This window comes from Tetrao urogallus (assembly GCF_951394365.1).
Source record: "Tetrao urogallus genome assembly, chromosome: 1".
NCBI classification, from domain to species: Eukaryota; Metazoa; Chordata; class Aves; order Galliformes; family Phasianidae; genus Tetrao; species Tetrao urogallus.
In genome coordinates, this window is record NC_136813.1 from 87,306,449 (window position 1) to 87,331,016 (window position 24,568).

Below are 24,568 nucleotides of genomic sequence, written 5' to 3' on the forward strand. Positions count from 1 at the left end.
CCTAGGTATTTTGGGATGAGAGGCCAGTGTGAGGATTGGGTAGTAAGCGGAGCCACAGCAAGGGGTTTGCACCTGCCCCTGGCCTTATCGAATTAGATTGACAGGATGGCAGTCCATAAAAGGCAAAGGAGAGTCCTGCACCAATGAGTCAAGGCTGGAGAAATGTTCGGGAGAGGGGGAAGGGACAAGGGACAGGGATCAGGCAACACAGTGCAGGGGAAGATCACAGAGCTGTAGGGTAATGTTTAAAGTTGTGTTGGTGCGGTCTCAGTCATCTCAAGTATAAAAGGCTTGTACTCTATCCCTGATCAGAATAAGGACATTTTTTCACATTATAAAAGGGAGGGGGGGGCAGGGGCAACGTAAGTTCAAAAGTAATTATAGCAGAGATCAGAGATTTCTCGCTGAAACAAGGCTCTGTTACAAATACTTGCAGCAGAAAAAAACTCAAATCATGATCCAAACTGTAGGGCTAAGGCACTTCTCTGAAACGACTATGTCAGTCCATTTCCTGATACTAGGAGGATGATTGGACCAATTGCATGTGTGCAAACCCCATTATTGAATTCTCTTCCTCCTCTTTGCATCACTGGTGAATTTTTCCAATGCACAGGTTATCAGAGGAGGTCCAGAATTCTCAGTAAAAAAAATTCTGTTCTACTGTGTTATCCAGGATGCACTTTTTTCCATCTGGCTGTTTTCTTTCATTGCAAAGACAGTCACAATTCAGTGACTGCCTGCATTTATTTGCTCAAGAAGGTCTCTGAGCACAAAAGGTATTTAAAGAATGTTAAATATTGACAGATTACTTTTAGAATCTAAGGACCAGGCTCATTTCTGCTCTAAGCTTGGAACGTGATACTGAGTTCAGCAAGCTGACCTGCAGACAGAGATAAAACTGACCTTATGTACATACTAAAAATTATGATTGAACATGACAGTGTCCAATCCTAAAACTACTTACAGTAGAATATAATCCTCCTTACTAGGATTGATTAGATAGAACTTAGAGCACAAGAAAAATGCTGCTTTAGAAACTAAGTTTTTTGCACATTCAAACTGCTAATGAAGCTGGAAATGCAGCATTTCATGTATTGAACAGGAATCCTGAAAAAACTCAGTGAAAACTAAAAATAACAGTATGGATATTTTGCACTGTTTACTGTGGCTTGCCATCTGTCAGTTTTTCTTCTTTTGAGAAGCAATGGGAGGTTTGGGGGAAAAAAAAAAAAGCCATTTGGAATTAGGTATTTTCACGGAGTATTTCCCTGCAAAACATGATAAACAACTTAGTACAAAACAATACATTTTTGCTCGAGGTTATTATATATCAGAGCTTTTGAAGATCCAGAGGAGGGCCACAAAAGTGCTTAAAGGGCTGGAGCACCTCTCCTATGAAGACAAGCTGAGGGAGCTGGACTTGTTCAGCGTAAGATTAGTCTGCAGATAGACCTCAGTGTGGCCTTCCAGTACTAGAAGGGAGCTTATGAACAGGAGGAGGACTGACTTTTTGCAGGGTCTGATAGAGATAGGGTGAGGGGAAATGTCTTTAAACTAAAAGATGGGATATTTTGGTTAGATATTGGGGGAAATTCCTTACTCAGAAGGCGGTGAGGCGCTGGCACAGCTGCCCAGAGAAGCTGTGGTGCCCCATCCCTGGAGGTGCTCAAGGCCAGGTTGGATGGGGCCCTGGGCAGCTGAGCTGGTGGGCTGGTGGGCCTCATGGCAGGGTTGGGGTGCGTGGGCTGTGAGGTCCCTTCCAACCCAAATCATTCTGTGATTCTCTGATTCTATGCCCATTTCTCTAGAAAAACTGCATGTAAATAAAAACTTTCCTAATAAATGGAACGAAAATGTCTCACAGGTTGAAACATGCTGTTCACAAATGAGTTGATATGGATACAAGTGCCCTAAAGAATTACAAAGGTTGCTGTGGTCGAGTACTCCAAAGCATACTGATAGTTGTTGCACATAGAGCAATAGTAAATTCTTAGTGCATTAAGAGGCAAATATTTTCTCTGCGCTGTTTAGCATCCAAATCCCCTCCTGAACAGCACGGGGAGAGAACAAACTCAAAGCCAGCAGACAAAGAAACCATTACAGGTAAAGATTTTAGAGCATGAAAAGCTTTATGTGAACAAAAATACAAATAGCGTGCGCGGCGACAAAGCGTAGACATAGACAAACGGGCGGCAGCGAGGTAAGATGGCGAGGCCGCGACTACGACTCCCAGCGTGCCCTGCGTCCGCTGCCCGTCCTCACGGCAACGGCGGCACCCAACGGCCGGTAATGGCGGCGAGAGAGAGCCCGGGGCGGTGTGATGGAGGGTCAGGGCGGTGAGGTGTGGAGGCGGCTCTGGGGGCGTTGGGCCGACTGCTAAACAGCTAGGGCTTCTCGCTTTGCCTTGGGCTGGCAGCAGAAGCCTCCGCCGGGGAGGTGGGGGAAAGTTGCTGGGGTGTTTGGAGGAGCCCGGGGCGCTCCTGCTGAACAGACGCTCTCGCTGTGCTCATGCATTTCGTTTCCTACTCAAGTACTGTTTTTTTTTTTTTTTTTTTTTTTTTTTTTTTTTTTTTTTTTTTCCTTTTTTCTTCCTATTGTAAGAACCTCAATTTCCCCGTTACTTGTCCTTAACTTTCTGTGCTTTCTCCTCTTGGCTTTTTCTTTCCCGTTTAATTTACTTCTCAATGTCTGCTTTTGAAAATGCATGGTGAGGTTCAGCCCACGCATCTCATCAACACAAAGCAGCAGTTCTAAGTTGAATTGAGGCTCATTTGATTTAAACCCAGTTTGGCCAGAAAATGTTGACAGTACTAAATGAAATTTGAACAGCAGTACAAACCTGTGTACCGGGCTGGCCTTTGCCTCATCATCGTGTTATGATACAAGTTCCCATCTCCTGGCTGTGATTAGAGCGGCTCAGATTCAACAGCACCCTGGGCACTCCTCCGTCTTCCACAATGAAAAGTAATTTGTACCAGGGAATGAAGAGTAAGGAAACTTCTGGGTTGACCTGCAATGTTTTGTGCAATCCTAAAGTGCACATTTTGGTGGGGAGGGGGAGTTAAGTGATTCACCTCTTCTGTTTAAGAAACTTAACTTAAAGTAAAATTTCACCAGAAAGCAAAAATGGCAACAAAGTAGGAAGAATATTTAATAAATATCTTCTCTTTCCCCCCTCCCTCCCCCCCCTTTTTTTTTTTTTAGCTAAGGCTGCTTCTTACATTTTACATGAACTATCATTTTAATACCCCTTTAATTTCCTTTACATACTTGCTACTCTCTCTTAAGTCCCCCCCAGATATACAATTTATTCTACTAATGAGTAGAATTCTGCATCTGTAAAACTATGGGCTGAGTCATCTTCAGGTCATATTGAGAAAGGCTGAGCTGTATCCCAAGAAATCCTTTTTACTGAAACTGCACTGTTTAAATAATATTGCCAGGAGTGTAAGCTACTGAAGTCAATCTGTTCTACTTTCCAGAAGACTCAGTAAACAAAAATACTTAGGCATAACATACTTACAAATATGTATCACATGTCAGCATTTTATATTTTATGCTAGATATATTCTATTTCAACAATTAAACAATTAGGAGAATTCATTTTGCTTGCAAATGAGACTACTGAAAAAGGTAACTCCAAATAAATCCAGTCAAAAAAAGTAAGATCACTGCATCAGAGAACCACATCTCTGACAACAGTGCATTACAGCTGATAATTCCAGTTATAAGTGCCTTGACACGTAGAGGAGTGTCTTATAGCACTTTAAAAAGGAAACAAATGTGCTAAGTATGGTTAGGCTGTGAAACAATTGTCCTTATTTAAAAAAAAAAAAAAAAAAAAAAAGTATTTATTTTCCTAATGTTTCTTCTGAAATTGTGCAGACGTACTTTTGTTATATTGTTAATCTATTTATTCATTTATTTTGTTTTGTTTCTATTTGAAAATAAGTAAAATAAAGCAATGTCCCAAAAGCTTAAGAAGATTTTTATTTCAGTGTCAAAATCAGAGACTGTGTTGTATAGCTTTAGGTGCTGCTACATCTCCTGCCTGTTATGCTAATATATCAGTTAAAATAACTTCATTTTGTGATCTGATCTGTGATCTAAGTATTGAAAAATATGACTAAATGATACTTTTGTGACACGGACAACAAAAAATAACGAATGCAATTAGCAATAACATCTTAACTTTAGAGAATTATTATGTAATACTACAAAGCACTTTTTAGCTATAGAGCATAAACACAATTGCACTTCTTTTAAATATACTTATCCTGGATAAAATGGGTATGTTACTGGAAACAATCCATGGTATCTGTTTACATTTAAGCATCAGTATCTTGTAAATAGTCTTCAAAAAACACATGCCAGTATTACAGTAAATTCTGAGTTAAATGATTATATTTCGTATTTGCAGTTATTTCTGCAAATAAAGTTACTGCTTACTACACACAATTATTTCACTGGATTAGTATTCCTTAGCATTGCTTAATATAGATGCAGACTGTTTAATACTATTTACGTTAATAGTAAATAACTCACTAACATTTTAGTTCCTGATAGCTCATGGAGGTCAATTTTTAAGCCTTCTACCACAGCAGTGTTTAATTCAAATGAATATTTCCTTCATATTTTAGTGCAGGAGGATAGCAAGTCCTAGTAAGTATGTGACACAGACGATTCCCCAAAGCACAGAAGTATTAGAAGCAGCAGCTGAAGCAGAGGTAATGATTGCAAGCAATGCAGCGGAGAATGCAGAAGTAAGAATCATCAAACTAACTATTCTGAGGGCTTTGTCAGTGACTTGCTCTGAAACAGCTAGAAGCAGCCGTTGTTTAGAACTATCTGAAACTGAAGAGAAGAAAATGCAGAAAAATGAAAGAAAGAAGAAAAAAGAACAACAGATCTTTTCCCAAAACAATAAAGGTAATTTGTTTTCTGGTAGTATTCAAATGTGACTGTCTTCAGATGCACAGCTGTTCCCTTTCTGTGGTGTCTTTTTTTTTTTTTTTTTTTTTTTTTTTTTTTTGTAATGAGGAGGGCAGGGAAAACACTTTTTCACTGAAGAATAATAAATCATGTTTTGAACACCGGAATGAGGAGAAAGAGGTAGAGACCCCTTACTATGTTATGCCACAATATTCATTGATCCAAGAGGCAGGATAATCACTTGACATGTGGGAACACCTTTGCAGTCTTCATTCCTTGATGTTGAATGGCTTTCCTGCAGATACTGTGATTTCTATATTTCTATGGTTTGGACTATGCATAAGCTGATGAGTCTGAAAAGAACCTTTCTTAAGGAAAGTTAATGAAAGCTGTATGTCTGCACAAACATGTCAACTCTTACACAAAAACCTATGTTTTGGCCATCTTGGTCATAGTGTATTATGTAGAATTTATGCTTCAGTGCAATGACCATATAGCACAAATACAGTTCCTCCTTGTAAATGTTAGCAGTGAAGAATCTCTACTGCATATTTTCATATCTGTGTTTCCTTAAATCCAACCAGGTGCTGCAAGGAAGAGCCTTTTCCACAGCAGAAGCCACTCTCCCACTTACCTCTGTCTTCCTAAGTAACACTCTTGCTGTAGCTTTCTGTTATTCTAGCTTTGTTCATGGAAGAAGTGAGGCTGAGGCTGATGCCTGGCTTTGCTGCCTGAGGCGGTGTCCTGATTTACCTTGTCCTGACATGACTTTGTTGTTGCCTCCTGTCTGCTATAGGGTGTTGTAATTAGGGCCTACTCCTGTAAATATTGTGTATGTGGAATACTCATTGAATTATACTGAAGTTCTTAAAAAGATCTGATTTTTTCTTTATTCTTTTTTGAGTTAGGACCTTGTGTATTCTGTACTTAAAATAGTTTTGATTGATAAATTATTATTATAAACTTTTAGCAAAATGCTGTCTGAAATGACCTGAAAGCTAGAATGAGACTGAATACGTGTCTGAAAGGGGGGAGCACACACTGATCTAGTTTTGACTATTTTCAAATTCTACTTACATTTCAGGAAAGGAAAATTAGCATCATTCACTTAGAATATTGGCCATACAGAAAGGCAAAATGACAGTAATACACTTAGAATGCTAGCCATTAAAATATGTATATATTTAATTACTGCTTAGAAACAGTGTACATGACTACATAACTGTTCTGTGCTTACAGGCATATAAGGGTTAAAAACTCAGAGCTGCCTCAGAAGTTACAGAAAGCTGGTCAGAAGTCATAACTTCACAGATATGTAACCATGTCCAATTTTGATCACCTTGAGTTTTGAGTTCTTGCAGACCTTTAGGTTATTGTTATTTTTTTTCTGTCATGCCCCTATTCAAGGTGTAGGTCCTCCTCTTGAAGCCTGTAGAAATCCTTCCAGGTGGGATGAATTGTCTTCATTACATTATGATACATTAGTGAACTAAACATATACAAAGAGGAAAAATCTGTTTCCACTGATAGTGGAATACTGTATGCTTTACAAGTGTGCTTCACTGAGTTATTCACGAAACGTTCCTGGTGTTTGCCACAGAAGACAAACATATGCTTTGTTATCCTTATTAAGGGAAGTTGAGCACGATGGCTATTTCAAATAAAAATGGCTTCACAAAGTGAAAGGAGGCAACCTTGTGCCATTACAGACCTGTAGCTTCCTATGTAGCTGTGGTCCACATAAATCCATTATGGATTGCTTTATCTGTGTGTGTATGGGTTTGAACATTGATTTCTTATTGTAGATCTTGGACCTTTGGTCATAGTGCATTTAAGTACCCTGGATGAGTAATGTAGGAGCTTGTGTGAGCAGGTGGAGACAAAACAGTGATTTTGCTGTCTTGATTGATGGGTATATATCAATGTCAATTTACTTTGATCTGAATGCAGGGGGAAAGAAATTGCCAGCTAAGAACATACCACATCAAAATTCTTCATTTTTAAGCCTGCAGAATAATATGATTTCCCAGAAAAGAAATAAAGTGGCTCAGCGAATATTATCAGCAAGACTTCATAAAATTAAAGAGCTGAAGAATGAAATATTTGATTTGCAGCGCAAGTTAGAAGCATCAAACTTAGAAAACCGGGTTTTGAAACGGCTTTGGTATCGGCACTCAAAAGCAATAGGTGGATATGAAAATTCAGAAAGTGTCTTGCCTGATCTGTTAACAAGGCATTACAGTGAGGTGAGTACTTTGAGGAAGCACCTGAGGATGTCTCAGGAGGAAGAAAGACGTGCATCCAGAAGGCTTAGGAAAGTTGAAGCAGAGCTGCTAAAAGCTAAAGATGATTTGCAAGCCTTGTATAAGCTTTCAGAAGACAAGACTCTTGCTGAGAAAGAGGAACTTTATCACAGATTATCAGTCCTTGCAGAAAAAATGGAAGTGAATAATAAGAGAATACAGGTAATATATACCTATCATTTTATTTGTGTAAGAATAATAGGAGAGGTTCTGTGCAAAAGTAGTGGATGTTGGCTTTTTTAGTTGCTTCTTGTCAAACTGATGATTATAATACAGTCCTCTAGCACTGAGTGTTCTTTTTAAGCTAGACATTAAGGTATAAATAATGGCAGTAGTACTCCTTCCAGTATTTTAAAATTTGTCAGTAATGACTGAGTGAATTGAATCCAGCAATAAAGCCTTCTAAGAATTACAGTCCTGTTTTAACCCTATTAGGTCAGAAGCACAGCACATAGCTGGAGGGCAATCCTCAATAGAGTGTCTCCTCTACTTTCTGCCAGCAGCATTGAGTTACCCAGCCTTTCTTGGGCAGTCCAGCTGCAGTGGTGTGGAACTCCCTGAGCCCTGATTTCCCTGATAAAACAGAGGGTTAGTCATACATGGAGACCACCTGGCTGCTGCTGGTCTGCTTCCTTGGACAAGAGAAGCTGGCTCAGTTGGAAACAAGCACTCTTCCTTCCATGTGGTGCTGGCGAGCAGCATGGGTGTAGCTACATCTCCTGCTCACTAATTACTGTTACTTGCTGCAGTCTCCTTTTAGAGTTGGCTCTATGGCTGATTTATTATGCAGGAGTACTAAAAGTCTGCTGGGAGTTCAATAAGAGATGATCAAATGATCTTTTTTATCTTCTACATAAAGCTTTACTCTTATTGAACCTTTCATGAGGAAACAGGAATACAGGCCTTATTACAAAACCAGAAGAGTGAAATGTCTATTGTCCTCCAGGAATTAATTTCTGTTTTCTATGGAGTACATTATTCACATGATTAAATAAAGAGCCAGGTAATCTTAGAGGCATTTCACTATCTGAGAAGCTGGGTTTGAAGTATTTTATTACCTGTAAGAAAGTGAAAACGTAAATAGCTGAATTTAGACTCTTGAAACTTTCTATTTACAGGAGTCACAGTGAGAAGCAATAAAAAGCTCGCAGGATTGGGTTCTCACCCTACAATTTTATTAACTATCACTTCAGTGCGTAGCACTGGGTTGTGATGATAAAGTACTTGGTAAAGTACCTGCTCTTCATTTACACTAAGCCTCTTTATGCTGCCATAGTAAATCGATGTTGATGTGAAATGAAGCGTATGAGAATGTCTTGAAGATGATTGTTTTCATTAATTTTATCAGAACAGTAATGTACAGGCAAATTTTTCATGTTGAAATGCCAGACGCTTTATTTTCCGATCAGTACAATTGGGTTTTAAGCCTCTTTTTGCTCATTTCTAAAGTACTTTTACAGATAATCATTTCATGCGTTGTTTACAATAAATAGAAGGTTACTTTTCATTATATCAGCGTGCTTATTTTTTAGATCTGGTAAGAATAGAAAACTTTTTAACAGTCACACTAAGTACATCCATATTGTAAAACGTGTAATTTTTTTAAGAGCCTAGAAAAGCAGATGAAGTTGAACAATAGCACCTTTAGTCGCCAGCTGGCAAATGAGAATAAAAAAGCTGTTGAAGCTGGGATAATTACAAAGAACTTGCAAATGGAAATTAACTCTCTTCACCAAAAAATTAAGGTACTCAAGATTCTAAACAGGTTTCTGCTCCTACAGGAAGATTCGAGTCATTAATTTTATCTTTTCGTTTGCTTCTTTCATTATTTACTAATAGAGTTTTTATTCATATTTGAGTCTGTAGTCTAACAAAAAAAAAAAGTCAAAATATAAAATTGTGAAATCGTTGTAGGGTCTGTTTGTCAGAAGTTAAAGGACTTCAGTAACTAACTGGAACAGATTAATGTATCATAATTTGAACAAATAGTACCCACCAAACTGTTACTGTTTTGTTAGATCTAGCTCAATATATCCACCTAATATGAGCTTCTTTACAGGAACACTTTCAAATCAAAATGAGCCAAATATTACAATCTGAAAAGCAACAAAAAAGACTTACAAAAATGATTCAAGAGTTTGTTTCAAGCTACAGCTTGTTTTCTACAAAAATATTTTTGGGACATCTGTGTCAACTTTAACACAGTAACACTTTACACTAAATGTACGGAAGAACATAAATGTGGCACTGAGTAGACAGAAAACAAAATAAAGTTATGTGATGTGAATAGTGCTTAAGAAGAACATACATATCAAGAAAACATGGAAATCTTTGTGGTCTTTTTAATCTAAACTGTGTTTGTAGCATGGTTAAAATATGCTATTTATTTCTGTGACTGATGCATCTGTTGATTCCACAAGGAAACTTTCTCCAAAATGGAATCAGATGACTGATTGTTCCTCTTGACGATGTATATGTATCTATGTGTGCAAATCTGGGAGATGGAAATAGTCACAGCCCTAGGAACATTCATGTAAAGCTGTTCTAGAATGCAAATTATTTTAAAGTACAGTTTCCACATAAAGACTTCTCTAAATATTTCTTCATGTGTTTTCTTAATGCTATGTTTAGATTCACGAAACCTTATATTGTTTTACCAGAAGGAGCAGACATGCTTATTAATCATATTTCTGTGCCAGAACAGTTTATTCTTACACATTTACAGTTCTGCACATGTGGCTTATTCAGACCATTCAGGGTATACAGCTGTAATTCTCATTCAGATCAACCTCTGTGCCCAAATTAAATGTAACTCCTTTTCAGACCAGGAATTGATTAGCAAGAATGTTACTGAAATTTAAGTATGAAAACATGATTCTTATGACAGTGATGTTGAAAGTGTTCCTCAGAAGCTTGTGTCATGTTACAGAAGGCCTCATTTTCTGAGCATTGTTATAAAGGTGTAAAAATGTGATTTTAGCCTTTAAAGGAAACAATTTTGGTGTGGCTCATGAAAGAAAACGGCTGATTCATGCTTAAGTGGATGACAAAGTCACCAAATGGTGTAGAACAAAGGAGTGTTGCTGGCAGTTTTTTCCCAGCATGAGAAAATCAAATAGGTAAAGACTCATTCTTAACGCACTCAAGGAACTTAATAGTATTTATTCCTTCTTAGGAAAAGGATCGGCAACTTTACATAAAGAATATCTACGCAAATCGTTTGCTTAGAATCCCAAAGGACAAAGATGATTCAGTACCTCATAACAAAAGTAAAGGTATATTTGTTTTCCCTCGTTATCTCATTATGTGAATCTTATACTGCCTTGTAATTGGGATGTATATTCCTAAGTAAAAGCAGAGACAGTACTTTTATATAAGCAAAAAATATTCTGACACGTATGCTTTAGTGGTTCTTTTATGCTTGTGTATTCTATGACTATAAACGTATGACCTGTGGTTAATACTCCACCCATTTTTTCATTTGAATAGTCTTTAGCATACGTACAGTTTTAGTACTGTAATAGAGACAATGAAATATGAAAAAATAGTGTTGCTATTGTAAGTGTCTATTTGCATCAAGAGCTGTTTGTCTATTTTAATAAGAGCATGAAGCAATTGCTCCACTTTTGCAGTCTGATTTTTGTTCAGGCTTGTTCATTTTGATTTGGCCATGAGAAGTGGTCATCCCACAGCTACAGTTCCAACATCACATCTCACTGAACTAAAGCACCTCACAAACTAACCTCATGCAGCAAGTTCCTAGTGTTAGTACAGACTTTCAAAGTGCTTTTAGGTCAGTCAAAATAATGAATTTAGCTGGGTCTGGGTCTTTAGATGCTGTTTTTTTCTTTTTTTTTTTTTTTCATATATTTTTTTTTCATTCTTAAAACCTCTAGTTTATTAGAAGCAGAGATGTTTCAGTGCCTATTATTGAAGCTTCTGCAGCTTGCATTTTGTTGTGCTGCAAGGAAGGGAGTGGATTTGAGGTACAAGGTTCACAAAGTTAAAGGCTATTCTGATGATCATACTGTCAGTTTATCTGAGAGAAAAACTCCACATCTTTAGCACTCTTTTGGTTTTATTCATAATAAGTAAATTTAAATAGGCAGTCAGAGCTTGTAATAAACCCATTATTGGATATCTTCTCAGTTATTTCCATCAGCAAAATTGATGCTATAGTAGAAAGACATAGCAAAATAATAGAAAGTTAATTCTATCAACAGGAAGAAATAACTCTTTAGTAAACTATTTCTTTTTTATGGATTTAGATGGGTATTGGAAAAAAATTTATCATAGCCAAGTTTGTCTATCAACCATTCCAGGAGCAGTTATCTTGTGTGGGATTCAGTTGCCTAATAATAGGCATCATCTGGTGGCATTTGAGATGTTGTAGCACATTTGCCTGGCTCTGCAGTTGTTCCAGAAGGACACGGGTATCCCATCACTCCTGGGTAATGCTGGCCAGCCTGACGCAGATTCCTTGAATGCTACAGGCTGTGTCTCACATAGCATTAAGCATCTATGTTTGCTGACCCCTTGACCTGAGGGAGCAACTGCTAAAAACAATTATAAATCAAACAAGTTCAGAACTGCTTCGTTGCTCACATGCAACGAATCATCGTTATTCGAATCATCGAATTCATCATCATCGTTCAACGAATGTATCAAGGACAATAACATTGAAGCAAGTATTTTTCTTGAAGCATTTATAAATTGCTAATTTATATATGCTTTGGATGTAGTATCTCGAATTTACTAATAAATGTGTTTTATGTGGAAACTCTATGTGGGAGAAGTACATGAAATATATTGAAGTAACATTGTTTTGCTACCCAAGATCAGAAATATTTTGCCACTATTCCATAGGAGAGCTTTTTGCACAGCAATCTTATACTCTCTGGTTTTGGATAATGATTGGAACATTGAATTTCCTGGCTTACTCAACTATTTAAAATATGCTTAAATATTCCTGCTTCTAAAGGAAGAAGTGGAACTTCCTTTGCAAATCCATTACTCTGCGTTAGTGACAAGTGAAATACAGAGATAAAGTTGGTAATTAAAATTTTAACATGTAGAAAGAAACTGCTACTTCTTATTCCAAGTCAGACAAACTCTGTTTATTTATGAAGCACTGAATTCTAACTTTTGTTGTATCACATCACCATCTGGGTTTGTTTTCTTTTTTAAACTTTACTGATGTGGACTTGTAGATTATTTAAATTTATTTAAATTGTAATATTAAATCACTGATTACTACTTAAGTTCTTAGCTTAAGTGAGACCTGCTATTTTATGAATAGATTCCCAGCAACATTGTCCGTTCTTCTGATATTCTTGCCCAATAAGGATTTCATTTTGTGCCATTAATGGAAAATGATGATTTAGAAGCCTACAACTGGTAATGGCTGAAATTGTTTTTCCTTTTCACTGCTGGCTTGAATTTTCCTATAATAGATTTGGAAAGTGCTACTTTTTCAAGGAGTTGTTTTCCTTTGTGTATTTGTAAAAATTTTTATACAGCAGGAAAGCAAGTAATGTGTGGGTGCTTTTTTTTTTTTTTAATGTTCTTGATAAGCAAGTGAAGATAGGTTTAGGGTATCAGAAAGCTCCCTACATGTAAGTAAAATAAAATTAAATTATTGAGTGAATCTGTTAAAGTTAGCTGTGAGAGAGCAAGCTTTGTTCAGTTGTTGGAAGGTCACACTAGTTCATCTAGAGGTACAGCTCCCCCTAGTTCTGAATCTGAAGAATGTTCTAGTGATTTTTGTTGCTTTTAAGTAACTACTTGGGTTCAGAAAACTATTTCCCTCCACATCATAAGTGCTATTCTTCAGAGGTAGTTTTCAAATTAGTTCTCAACGTCCTTATCACCACCAAAAGGCAAGTTGAAAAAAATCACCCTTTTTGTGGATAGTCTTCCTCTGATTTCGGATATCAAAGCTAGGAATAAGGCTGAATGGTGATGTAGGTAAGATTACAGTTTTGTTCCTGTATTCATGTCAAAGCTGTTCCAAACATAGAATAAAAGAACAATACACAGGCCTTCCCCTGTCATCTCATCCTATTCAGGTACTTCTTTGAAGGGACTATTCAATTGCTCCCTTGGAACCTCCTTTCAAGTATTGGTGATATTTCACATAGTGTGAACTATTTCTCCTTAAGAGTCTGGTTCTGCAAAGCCTTATATAATTGCTTAACTTTGAACAAGTCAGAAGGCATAAAAACAAGCACGTTTGTTCTGTAGGATCTGAATTTAGGAGCTTGAAAATTGAGGTACCCCTCCCAGAGCTCTTAAAGTTTACATTAAAATGTTACCATACAAACTGACCCAACGCAGGCTCTATGGTATTGACACATTTCTATGACATCACATGTCCTGTTTGAACAGGATCTCTTTGTAGACTAAGTAAAAAGTATATGTACAGCATACTAATGCACTGATGAAAGTGCTCAGGCCTCTGGGTAGCTAAACTCAGAACCTCTAATTAAAAAAAACAGTAACGCTCAGATGAGATTTTATTGTATCTCTGGAAAGACACAACACATTAGTGCCTCAAACTCAGCTAATAGTGCTTTAGCTATGTTAGTTACTCCTCCATTTTCATGCCTACCTGAAGCATGCTTTAATTGCAATAAAGATACATACACATTCAGAATGCGGGATGCATTCTGGAACTTGAATTTACTAACATACGCTTAAACTGCAAACTTCTCTTTAAAATAAGGCTTTAACCAACAAAACTTGAGTCTTAGAATGTTTGGGTCCCAACTGAATACCACTGTCATCAAACGTATCTTTGCTTAAACCAACAATGTAATTCCAGAAACAGCTACTGCTAATGACAGTCCTTTTGCAACAGGTCTCAGTATAAACACATCAGTGCAAGTAAATAAACAGCATTTTACATCACTGCTATCTCAGTACCAACCCCAGGAAAAAGAAGGAAGTACAGTTCTGCTACATGAGGTATGAAAGATTGGGATCCAACTCCTTTGCTTAAATTACCTCTGAAGTTGTATGGTTTTTCTCCATTTTAGTAGTATACTTGATTGGCCTGAACAGTCATCTTAAGTTCCTGCGCATTTTGTGTAAATATTACTATATAATAGAACATATGTTGGACAAAAGTTGTCATACAAGGAACTCAAAAGAAAATACTCATCTTTTTGTAAGTATTGTACTGATTGGAATCTTTAGAAAGTACCTGAACAAGTATTTCCCTGTATTTTTACCTTTAATTATCAATTATAGGAGGAAAAGGCATCAGAAGATAAGAATCAAAAAGCTAAAGCAAGCAAAGAATACACTGATGCCAAATGTGAAATAGAAAAGCAGTCATCCAAGAAAATACCAAAGCCAGAAAATTTTGGTCAAACTCATGGAGGTATGTTTTAGTATCTAAGAAATGCATCTGATCTTTTCAAAAGTTGAATGAACTGATGATAATGGTAATTTACCTGAGCTGGCATATGACTGACAGTAACTATAAGTCACTGAAAGCAAGTTGCTGGAGGTGCTACGCTGACAGCAGATCAGCTCCACAGCTTAAGGCATCTTCATACTGCTGGACTTCTAAAAGCAGCTCATGGTTGTGTTGGTAAAATTTCTGAGCTTAATCTGTAAAAGTATACTTTACTTAATGGCCGCTTTGTTAAATCCACGCTGATCAAATACTGATCCCAAACTGTTGGTTGTGAATCTGCATCATAGTAGATGTCAACAGATTTTTCTCGCTTGGGATCTATTGCTAAGAAAGGAAAAGGAGTTCTTCAAGGGCTGAGAATATCTCCTCTTTACAGTGACCACTGTAAACAGATTTTATGCAAATCTTAACCATTGATTGTGATCTCACAAAGGCCGTATGCAAGGAACTCATCTATAATATATAACTTAATTTTGAAGAGGTTCTGTATAATAGGTGAAAGAGCAAGCAAATGTATCTATTCTTTTAGCTGAATATTTTAGAAAAAAAAAAAACCTAATTTTCTTTAAATTGAGGCAGGTAGATAAAACTGAGATCTGAAATGCTGTCAAGCTAGATATTTCACAAATGGTAGGAGACATGATGTGAGCTGAATTTTACACATTTACAAAGGTGTGACAGGTTGCTGAGGTCACCTACTGGATCAGTAACAGAGCTAGTGATAAGAAATGTTTTAACTCCTGCAGTTTATACTCCATCTTTTCAGCCTGAAACCTTTCCAGAGCCCATTCGTGAACCAATTCAGTCCTGTGTTGAAAAACTGCAGTATATTCTGCTCCATGCAACGAGCATGTTGCCAGTTAAAGGGGGAAAAAAAAAATCATTCCTATATTTAAGCTCGATGTAATAGCAATAGAATGACAATTAGGAGTTCAGAACTCATGTGATTTCCCTGATACTTTATATGCAACTTCTCTAGCACTATGTTTAGCCTGTAAAATACTTAATACAGATTATGCTTGTATGCTAATTAATTGAAGCAAGTATGTCAATGACATAATGATCTTGACAAAACCTTGCCCCATCCTGTTATTAGTAAATAGCACTGTCCTAACCATCCATAACAACTTAAGAAATAATGCAGTACAATTTGCTCTCATTAATGCTGCATGACTGTTTGTGATCCTATATAATTTTAAGAACATTCCTAAATCCCTTAATATTCATTTTAGAATATTTAAAGGAAAACAAACTGCAGACAGCACACACTTGTCTGGAATTTATAAAACAAGAAAGAAAGAGAGACTTGCTTAAACAGAAGTCAAAGAAAGCTGAAGAAGCTCTGCTAAATGACAGTGTAAAAGAGAACAGTCAAGAGGAAGATGCAGTGGAAGAGAAAGAAAAGAAGTCAGAAGAACAACTAAGAAGTGGGAAGGCGGGGAGTAATTTTTTAACTCCAAGAAACAAAATGCTCTCTAAGCTGAAAAAACAATACGTGTTTTCAGAAACCACTGAAAATTTGTATCACGGGCTTCCCACATCGGGTACAAAATCCACAAAATGCAGTCTTTGTAACAACAGACACGCAGGTCAGGACCACTGCAAAGAAGAACCAAAAGTAAAGAAACTGTCTGGGCTACACGAACCATCCTTCAGTAAAGTTACCAACATAAGGCAGAAAGACAGTTTGACTGAAGCAGAAGGCTGTGCTCATACAATATTCAGTGAAAGGAAGAAGAGTCTTATGAAAGAACTCTATGGACAAGGCAGTGTTTGCAAAGACAGCCATTCATGTTCTAACACGAGAGGAATGGAGAGAAAGCTGTGAGGGGATGCATGATTACACAAGCGAAATGTTAACCCTCCAATGATTTATAAAATAGTGTCTATCCTCAATGAGTCATTATGAATAACCTTATAATACACAAAATTGGTATCTATGAAGTATATTCAGCTTACCTTTCCATTTCAATTACACACTGTTTTTAGCTTCATAAAATGTATATAAAATCTTAGAAGTTTTGAGAATTTCTGTCAATGACTTTCAAAATGAGAGGCAAATCAGCTGTCACAGCAGAACATTTTTATTATTGATGCGCATGTATGCATTTTTGGGTGCCTCAACAATTTTGTCATTTTACCTGTTATAGTGAGGTATCCAAGTTAGTCCTTTTTGGTTAATTTTCTGCATTCTCTCTGCAGTTTGAATCTTAAGTTATTTGTTAACTAGCTGCAGTGAGCTGTCTGCTTTCAAAAGATTCTTCACTGAATTGCTACCTAAAATGTACTGAAAGAAAATAATTTTCTTTTCACTCCTGACATAGCTTCCAGAATTCACACAATAATTTGCTATTACATTGTTTTCATTAGCATTATAAAGCTCTAAAGCTCCATTCTTTTCCGCTGTTAAAACTTACCAAAGCAGTTTGCCTGGTAACTACCACAGCTGACATCCAGAATTGAATGTGCAAGACTAAAGCATTGTTCTGGACAAGTCAGGCATATCTAGTTCTCAAAAAGCCTTTAAAAATCTTGCATTTAAGGTTATGTAAGTAAGGGTAGGAAGATTATGTCTTGTTTCTGGTGGAAATTCATGAAAGGCTGCTAGAATGTAAGCTAGGAAAAAGGTATTCTACTAAATTTTAAAAAGCAGTAGCAAAAAAAAAAAAAAAACCCACAACACTTGTACTATGAAAACTTCTAAAGGCAATTAAGATATTTTGAACCTACTTGTAAGCATACTTATCTTCAAGTTAAGTTCTTTAAGTAGTACTTGAGCTGTGAAGCAGACAGATTTTTCAAGAATGATTTAATGCAGTCAAAAGAGTACTTCTCCTCTATGTAGTATTAATACTTCTACAATCCCTTTCCTGCTGTCTCCAAAGTTAAGAGCAAACAAGCAGACATAATCCAGCATTCCTGGTTGTACTAAATCACCAAAAGCCTCTCTGCCCCTATTCGTTCAGATGTCCGACCAGAGCTGCCAACAAACTGTATTTCATTATCTCATACTAACTGTGGATAAATAGCAAATGCCTTTGTCAATATTCTAAATGATACTGCTTTTCTTGACTTCACTGTGTTCAACTCTGTAACAAGCTAAGTGGCAACATCATAGCTTTTATCTTTATAGTCAGAAATACATCAACTGCATAGTTAAAAAGTCTGTAGACTCCAACACTATGAAGAACACAGGTGGGTTTTATTTTGTTTAGGAAAACTGTAATTAACATTAAAAATGTGGATTAGAAAACCTGAGGTGGACTGAAAAACTTTATTTCACAAATAAAAACACAATTACATGTAACAGATTCAATCTTGACTTTTTTTCTTGTCGATATTTAATGCTTTCACTTTACTGTTGGCTAAATGCAATCCCTAATATAAAAACAAATTAGTTTTTAAATAACATTTAAGAAAAAAAAAAGACATTTAATGAATACATACACTCAGACATGCAGAAAATGTGTCATCATTCTCTGAATTAATTCTAAAGGCAGTTCTAAATATATGGATGCACTCCAGCCACTTCCTGCAGCCAGGCAAAGGACCTAAAATAATACAACACTGTATGGACCACGAGCTAAGCCAAAATCTGCAAAAGCTTTGTTCAACCTTATGTCCAAGGAGGTATTATAGAGCTTTTTAAAGCCACTGCTTTGTCTACTGGAACAGATTGGGTTGCAGATAGCACAGAAGTTAGCACAGTTTTTCTGTTGTGTAACTGCAGTACTGGGAAGAATTACTATCATTAATGTATGCTGAAGCTCTAGGGATGTAGTTTTCTGCAGAATCAACTGTTTTCTACTTTTCCTAACATGGAGCTTGGAAAGGTTGGTGGACCCTTTTTCTGAAAGCATGGAAGGAAATACTGTTAGCAATATTTGCTCCGTTTGGGAAGTAGAAAATGAGGCAAGGAAGGAAAGGTCAGTTATCAGTAAAGGTAGTGGGGAAAGAAATTTTTAAAAAAAAAAAAAAAAAAAAAAAAAAAACAACACCAAAAAAAACACCTAGTGTTCAATAATTCCACAAGGAATTTTAAAAATTTTTGTTCCATGAGGAATTTAAAAGAAGTGTTGAAGTGACCGGCTGACCTGCATTTGGCAATTGAGAAATTAATTTAAAATATAAGAAGTTGATTCTGCATATATATCACTAATATTTTCTAAGATAGTCTGAGAATAACCCAATCCACAGATAAAAAAAAAAAGGAAATTAATTCTGTTTTATTCTAAAACAACCATACTACCTATTTTGATTAAATACCACTTGTCACCAAATGGAATCACATCTTTGGGTGAAAATGCTGTACTATACAGTAAAGAAAGAACAAAAGAGCAAAGCTCCAAAAAAATACTAATGCCAGTGCATTTCCAACTTAACAGCTGGAAAAAGAGAACGCTAAGACCTTTGTGAATACGTTATGACAAAGCCTTAAGGTTCTGCCACCAATCAATGTTTATCTGCGTCAAAATGAGGTTTTATAAATATCAATGCTGCTCTTTGAAAACTGCTGATCATAAAACCAAAAAACAAATAAATGAAAGAAAGTAAAACCAATACTGCCCAACATCCAACTAAAGTAACAAGAAGTGTCTCCAATCTGGTCCATCATAACAGACAAATGTTTTTTTGTACTGTGGTAAAGTAGTTTAGACTCCATATACTACAGGGATTTCTTCAGCTGAAAGGGTGAAGCATGATAGCTACAACTTTATTGCAAACCACAAGCCAACATGTAATTCCAACACCACCTGAAAGAGATATAAAATTTGACTGAAGTTATTGCATCCTTAGCACACAGCAGATTAAACAATTTGGAAACAAAAAAATGAAACAGTTAGGAGGTTGATGGGAACAAAATATCTTTCTGTCTAGATGCAAATGATTTTCAAGGGATGCCAGTTAACTGCATGCTAGTTTTGAGAAAACCGAAGGCTGTCTGGGGAAAGAGCAGCAAATAAAAATATGAGCCAAAAATATGACCCATGATTTCTAAAAATATTCACTATGTCCCTATCCAAGAGGCCTAGGTTGCTGAAATTAAAGGTGTGGTAAATAAAAAGAGTACTTTGGAATCTAAAATTAGAGACTAGGAAGAGGAAAGAAGTAAATTTCCCAATAAATTCAAATCAGCCTTCTTAAAGAGTATTAAATCCATACTTCTGTCCTTTCTCCTAATCCCCATAGAACTGAATAAAAAAATCCAAGTGAGACTTTCAGTACTGAACCAGACCTCTTTCACTTGTGTTTTAAAGAGTCTTGTCATTCAAACTAACAGTGTGGAAATTTGTGCTGGAATGATAGCATAGAGAGTGTACCCTAACTGCAGTACATAGCATATCTGTATCACAGCCTGCATAGAATCATACGACATAGTATCACTGAATACACAGCTATTTATTATGTGTACTGGAAGAAACTACCTTCTGGTGATTTTTAAATACTTCTGTGTTATTAACTTTATCGCCTAGAATTCAGAAGTAATCTCTTCACTTTGGTTATAAACCAAGGTTAAACAAAAACAGAACCTGAAGGCAGGTAAGGATATGAACCTTATAAAATTCCTTAAAATACTATTTAAATAACTATCTTCCAAGGACTCATCCCTGGCCCTAAACAGAAGGGTCTACTTGTCCAGTAAACACGCTGGATACAAAGCATTCTCTCGACAGCTATTAAAGATGGTAAGACAACACTATAATTTGGAATTCACTCTAAGGCAGCTGAAGCTTAAAAAGCCTGGTATGAAGATTCACCAGCAGCATTTTATCTTCATAGTACATTTCCACACTGCACTGCCCTGTCATCCTGCTTATTTATTCAATTAGAATAGAGGCAGCACACATTTCACTCAGGTATGCATAATCTGTCACATCCTTCTTATCATTAATTCATCAACCAAGAGAAAAGGGTTTGAGTAGGTAAAGAAGTGCAGTGAGGGGAAAAAAGGCGGGAACAGAACACCAACCAGAAGAGAACGCACCTCAATCATCCCAGAGCTATAAACTAGTAAAGTTTCATAGTAGTGCAAGAAGCATGTGTAGGTAATACAGACCCATAAGTATCTGCACATTTTTGAACCCAATTCTACTATTTCAAACTAATTAAAACAAAAATATTTCTGATTTGAAACCTTCCTAAGGGTGTATTCCATACTAAGATAAAACTGCTCTGTTTGAGAAGATTTAATAAAGACAAATATCCCCTTTCGTTGGGAGTTCATTAAACACGAGCTAATCACATATGATAATGTCTGAAGCTCCCCATTTTGCTATTAAGAAATATACAGAAGCAGTGCTTTTAATCCACACGTACTCTTTCTCATTACATTCTTAGCAACTGCACAGACTTGGAAAATGCATTTTCTCTACCACACTGCTCTTACCTGCCACACCTGTAGGAAAGGCTACCAAGCGCTCCAATGGTGCAAGCCATTTGCTTGGAAGAACCATAACTGGTTCAGAATAATATTTCCAAATGAGAGAAATCATCAGGGCAGCCTAGAATGCAAGTTTTTGTTAGCTTGGATAACAAACATCGAAGTATATTTCCACCAATGTTTTGAAGCAGTACATCTCACAGTCTAAATTAAAGAAAATAGCATTCTTATTATTTTACATTGTTCGGAAACAAATACAGAAGAATTTTAGGCTTGATATGACCTTAACTTTACACACAACAAGATTTAGCAATAAGTAGCTGAAAATTACCGCTTTATTTTGAGGCTGGTTCAAATCTAGCATAAATAAAAGTGGTAATAATACAAATTGTTACATTCTGATGACTGTTTTTAACCACAGTCCTTGTCTGCTAAGAATCCAACTAGCTTTCACATTATCCAAAACATAGTCTTAGGTTGAGCACTCTCTTATGGGCAAAAAAAATTATTTGGCATCAAGCCTGAGCAACAATCTGGTACAGGAGGCACTGTGTGGAGATACATGGCAGCTCTATATGGAAATCTGCACCCACAGCAGAAGAATATTTTATGTTTTCAGAAACACAAGCAAAATATATATATTACATATCAGAACTTTCCTGGGTCCACTGCCACGTATAGATGAAAAACAAACCAAAAAGAAACAGTAATGAAGGAGGTAAGACAAACTCCTACCTTGTCATCTCAATACCAGGAAAACAAAGCTACATGAAATTCAAAACTCATTCACAATAACCAGACCCTATCAGCTGCATCTCTCTACAACTAAGAAATTGTTCTGGTTCGGTGTGCATTGTGTCACTGGGCTGCCAAATACCTGTGCAACTAATCATCAGTCAATAAACACAAAAGAGATTCATCACACTGCTAAGGATTTAGTCCTCAAATTTGTATCCCTAATAGAAGATTTACTTACTTGCAAGATGTAGAATACAATATTTATAACCCACTTTATTTTGGCTAATTGGGCAGTTCGCGCTTTCACTGTTAAGAGAAAAATAATATTACTCTGCATTATTTATAACAGTCAGAAAAGTAGTGATCCATTAATATTATTAGTCTTCAAATCAGGGCACTAAATAACATACACCTGTCTAAAAATATCTCTTCAGGATAACTTATTGTGAAAGCAATGAAGAGCTAGATTCTAGAGTTTTACATTAATGGTACTGTGGAAAGTTGCAAAACTCTGATATCCTAGACAGAAAAGTCACATGTAATCAAGAATGCTGGTTCTGAAATGAGAACAGTCAACGCAGTTGCTAACTTAAGAATCTGTTTTAGATGAAGCATAACATATGGCTTTCCCTTTCACAAATAGGGAAAACGATGGCTTCAGCAGTTGCACTTTTTGCCTTATTTCACTCAGAACGGGTTAAGACTATTCACAGCCAAGACCGTTCACTCATTGAATGTTCCTGGTCAGGTTCAATATTCAAAATTCTCATGCTTATTTTCCTCCAGCAGTACCCCCAGCCCAACACAGAACAGCTCAGAGATGACAGGAAGCACATCTTCAAACACAGTAGCGGCCTACAGTTTTCTGAAGCAATATTGTTGTCTAGTTTAATTGAAATTAACTAATTAAGAATAATGCTAATGAAAACAATTCAAAACTGACAGTTGTAAAGACTGTCATTTCTCTAAACAAGTGCAGAAAAGTCTAATCATTCTGCACAGAGAAGGCACACAAAGCAGGTATTCTCCTGTCTTGTTAGGTTCAGTAAGTGAGTTTGGACAGACGAGCAAAAAGTCTAGTGCCAAACGTTTATGTGCGCTCTCTACCATGAGATGATGCAAGTTCCTAACAGAGACAAAGCAGTAGTTTTATCATAAAACCCACTGCATATGGTCAAATGGGATTGCAAAAAGACAGTAAGGATCTCATCTAGTTAACTTCCACATTAACACTTCCCCACTAGCATCTTCTAGCACAACAACCAAATACCTCCAATCCAGCAATTCATCCTTTCCCAATTAAGATATGCAGTCTTACTATATTACTTCTTTTGTTAAAGACAGAGAAGTTCGTGAAGTTAATAAAGACTGGATTCAGTAATAACCATCACTAAGAAAGAGTAAGTATATCATACAGAGGAAATAAATATTATACCCTACCATGAGTCTTAAGCTTGTCAGTCATTTTGTTAATCTTTCTTTCCAGACGGGCGTATCTAGCAAACTCATCCATCATACTAATGGTTGAGAGCTCTTGCTTCATATTCTGAATTTCAGCTCTCATTTGGGATTCCTGCTCCGCATCCTTTTGTAACAACCTGGATATCTAAAAAATAAAGAAATAATATAGAAATAATAAGAAAAAAATAATATAGAATAAAAAAATTAAAGAAAAAGAAGTAATTTCCTCAGAATTTAGCTGATTTGAGCACACATAAAGCAGCCTCCTGTGTACACACTCAAAGGCTCCCATTGCCAGGACACCATCCCCTTTCACCAAGGCATGAGGAAATCTTCATATTAACGAGATGTTCCAGAAATGAAAAGATGCCATGTTCTCCTTACTAAGAAATAAACTTTCCTTCCTTCTCTCCTCATCATGAACTGTGTGGATCACAGATATCTGATACTTGCAGTAAGGACAGGGACACAGTCCTTCTCATCGCTGTTCCCTCCATCATCTTCAGCTCCTGGAGTCACACCGGACGCGGCAAGCTTTATTTACTTGAGCCCAGCTTCGCAACTCACCAACAAGGCGTAGCTCAGAAACCGAGCATCACTCCTCTCTGTTACAGACTACCTAGTCTGAGCTCATAGAAATACAGCAAGCGCCGTACTGACCTCGAGCCGCGTTCCTTCCAGCACGGCATCTTACCCATGTCTCAAAAGCATTAAGATAACAGAGACGCGTTACCCCCGAGCAGCCCGGAGCCCTCCCCTCAGCTCCTGCCCGGCCCCGCGCTACTAACGGCCGCGAGGAGGAACGGGACGCGGCGCTGACATCACTCACGATGGAGGAGCAGGAGGGCAGCACGATCTTGAGCGCGTTGCAGAGGAACACAGCGCTCAGCACCAGCAGCCAGGCGCCGCTCTCCGCCATACTTCACGCACGCGCAGACAGGCGCGCGGAGGGAAAGCGGAGACAGGTGCTGCCACATGACGACGGCCCGCCAATCGGGAGCCGTTCTCCACGGGGCGGGGCCTCGCACCTAACCACCGCCCGCGCTTAGGTGCGAGGCCCCGCCCCGCCGCGAGGGGAGGCACGGCGCCGTCCCCGCCCCGCCGCTGCCCCGCGGGAGGCGGCGCTGCCGGCCGCCGCCGAGCGCGGGGCGCGTCGCCCCCTGCCCCGCCTCTCCCCCGCCAATCCGGCTGGATCCTGTTGCGGCGCCGCTGGCGCTGCTGGGATGGGGGGGGGCGGTTTCCCTGCGCAGCGCGGCGGGCGGGAGGGCGGCCGCAGCGCCTGGCGGTGAGGCACTCAGCGCGCAGCAGAAGCCGGGCGGGAGCCGCCGC

The 24,568-nt window shown here is 37.7% G+C and overlaps 2 protein-coding genes across 2 annotated transcripts; one reads left to right on the forward strand and one right to left on the reverse strand.

Moving 5' to 3' along the window:
- Positions 1-2,205: 2,205 nt before the first annotated feature.
- Positions 2,206-16,486, forward strand: LCA5L (lebercilin LCA5 like; the record flags this gene model as incomplete). The annotated part of the gene is made up of 8 exons (XM_079535811.1): positions 2,206-2,286; positions 4,641-4,929; positions 6,883-7,397; positions 8,843-8,980; positions 10,411-10,504; positions 14,095-14,201; positions 14,487-14,619; positions 15,891-16,486. The coding sequence occupies 8 exons, from the start codon at positions 2,206-2,208 to the stop codon at positions 16,484-16,486; spliced, it is 1,953 nt and encodes a 650-aa protein (XP_079391937.1).
- A 2,852-nt stretch (positions 16,487-19,338) lies between these two features.
- GET1 (guided entry of tail-anchored proteins factor 1) lies at positions 19,339-24,158 on the reverse strand (the record flags this gene model as incomplete). Its single annotated transcript, XM_079547368.1, has 5 exons — positions 19,339-19,412; positions 21,047-21,161; positions 22,017-22,084; positions 23,219-23,384; positions 24,069-24,158. The coding sequence occupies 5 exons, from the start codon at positions 24,156-24,158 to the stop codon at positions 19,339-19,341; spliced, it is 513 nt and encodes a 170-aa protein (XP_079403494.1).
- Positions 24,159-24,568: the final 410 nt, after the last annotated feature.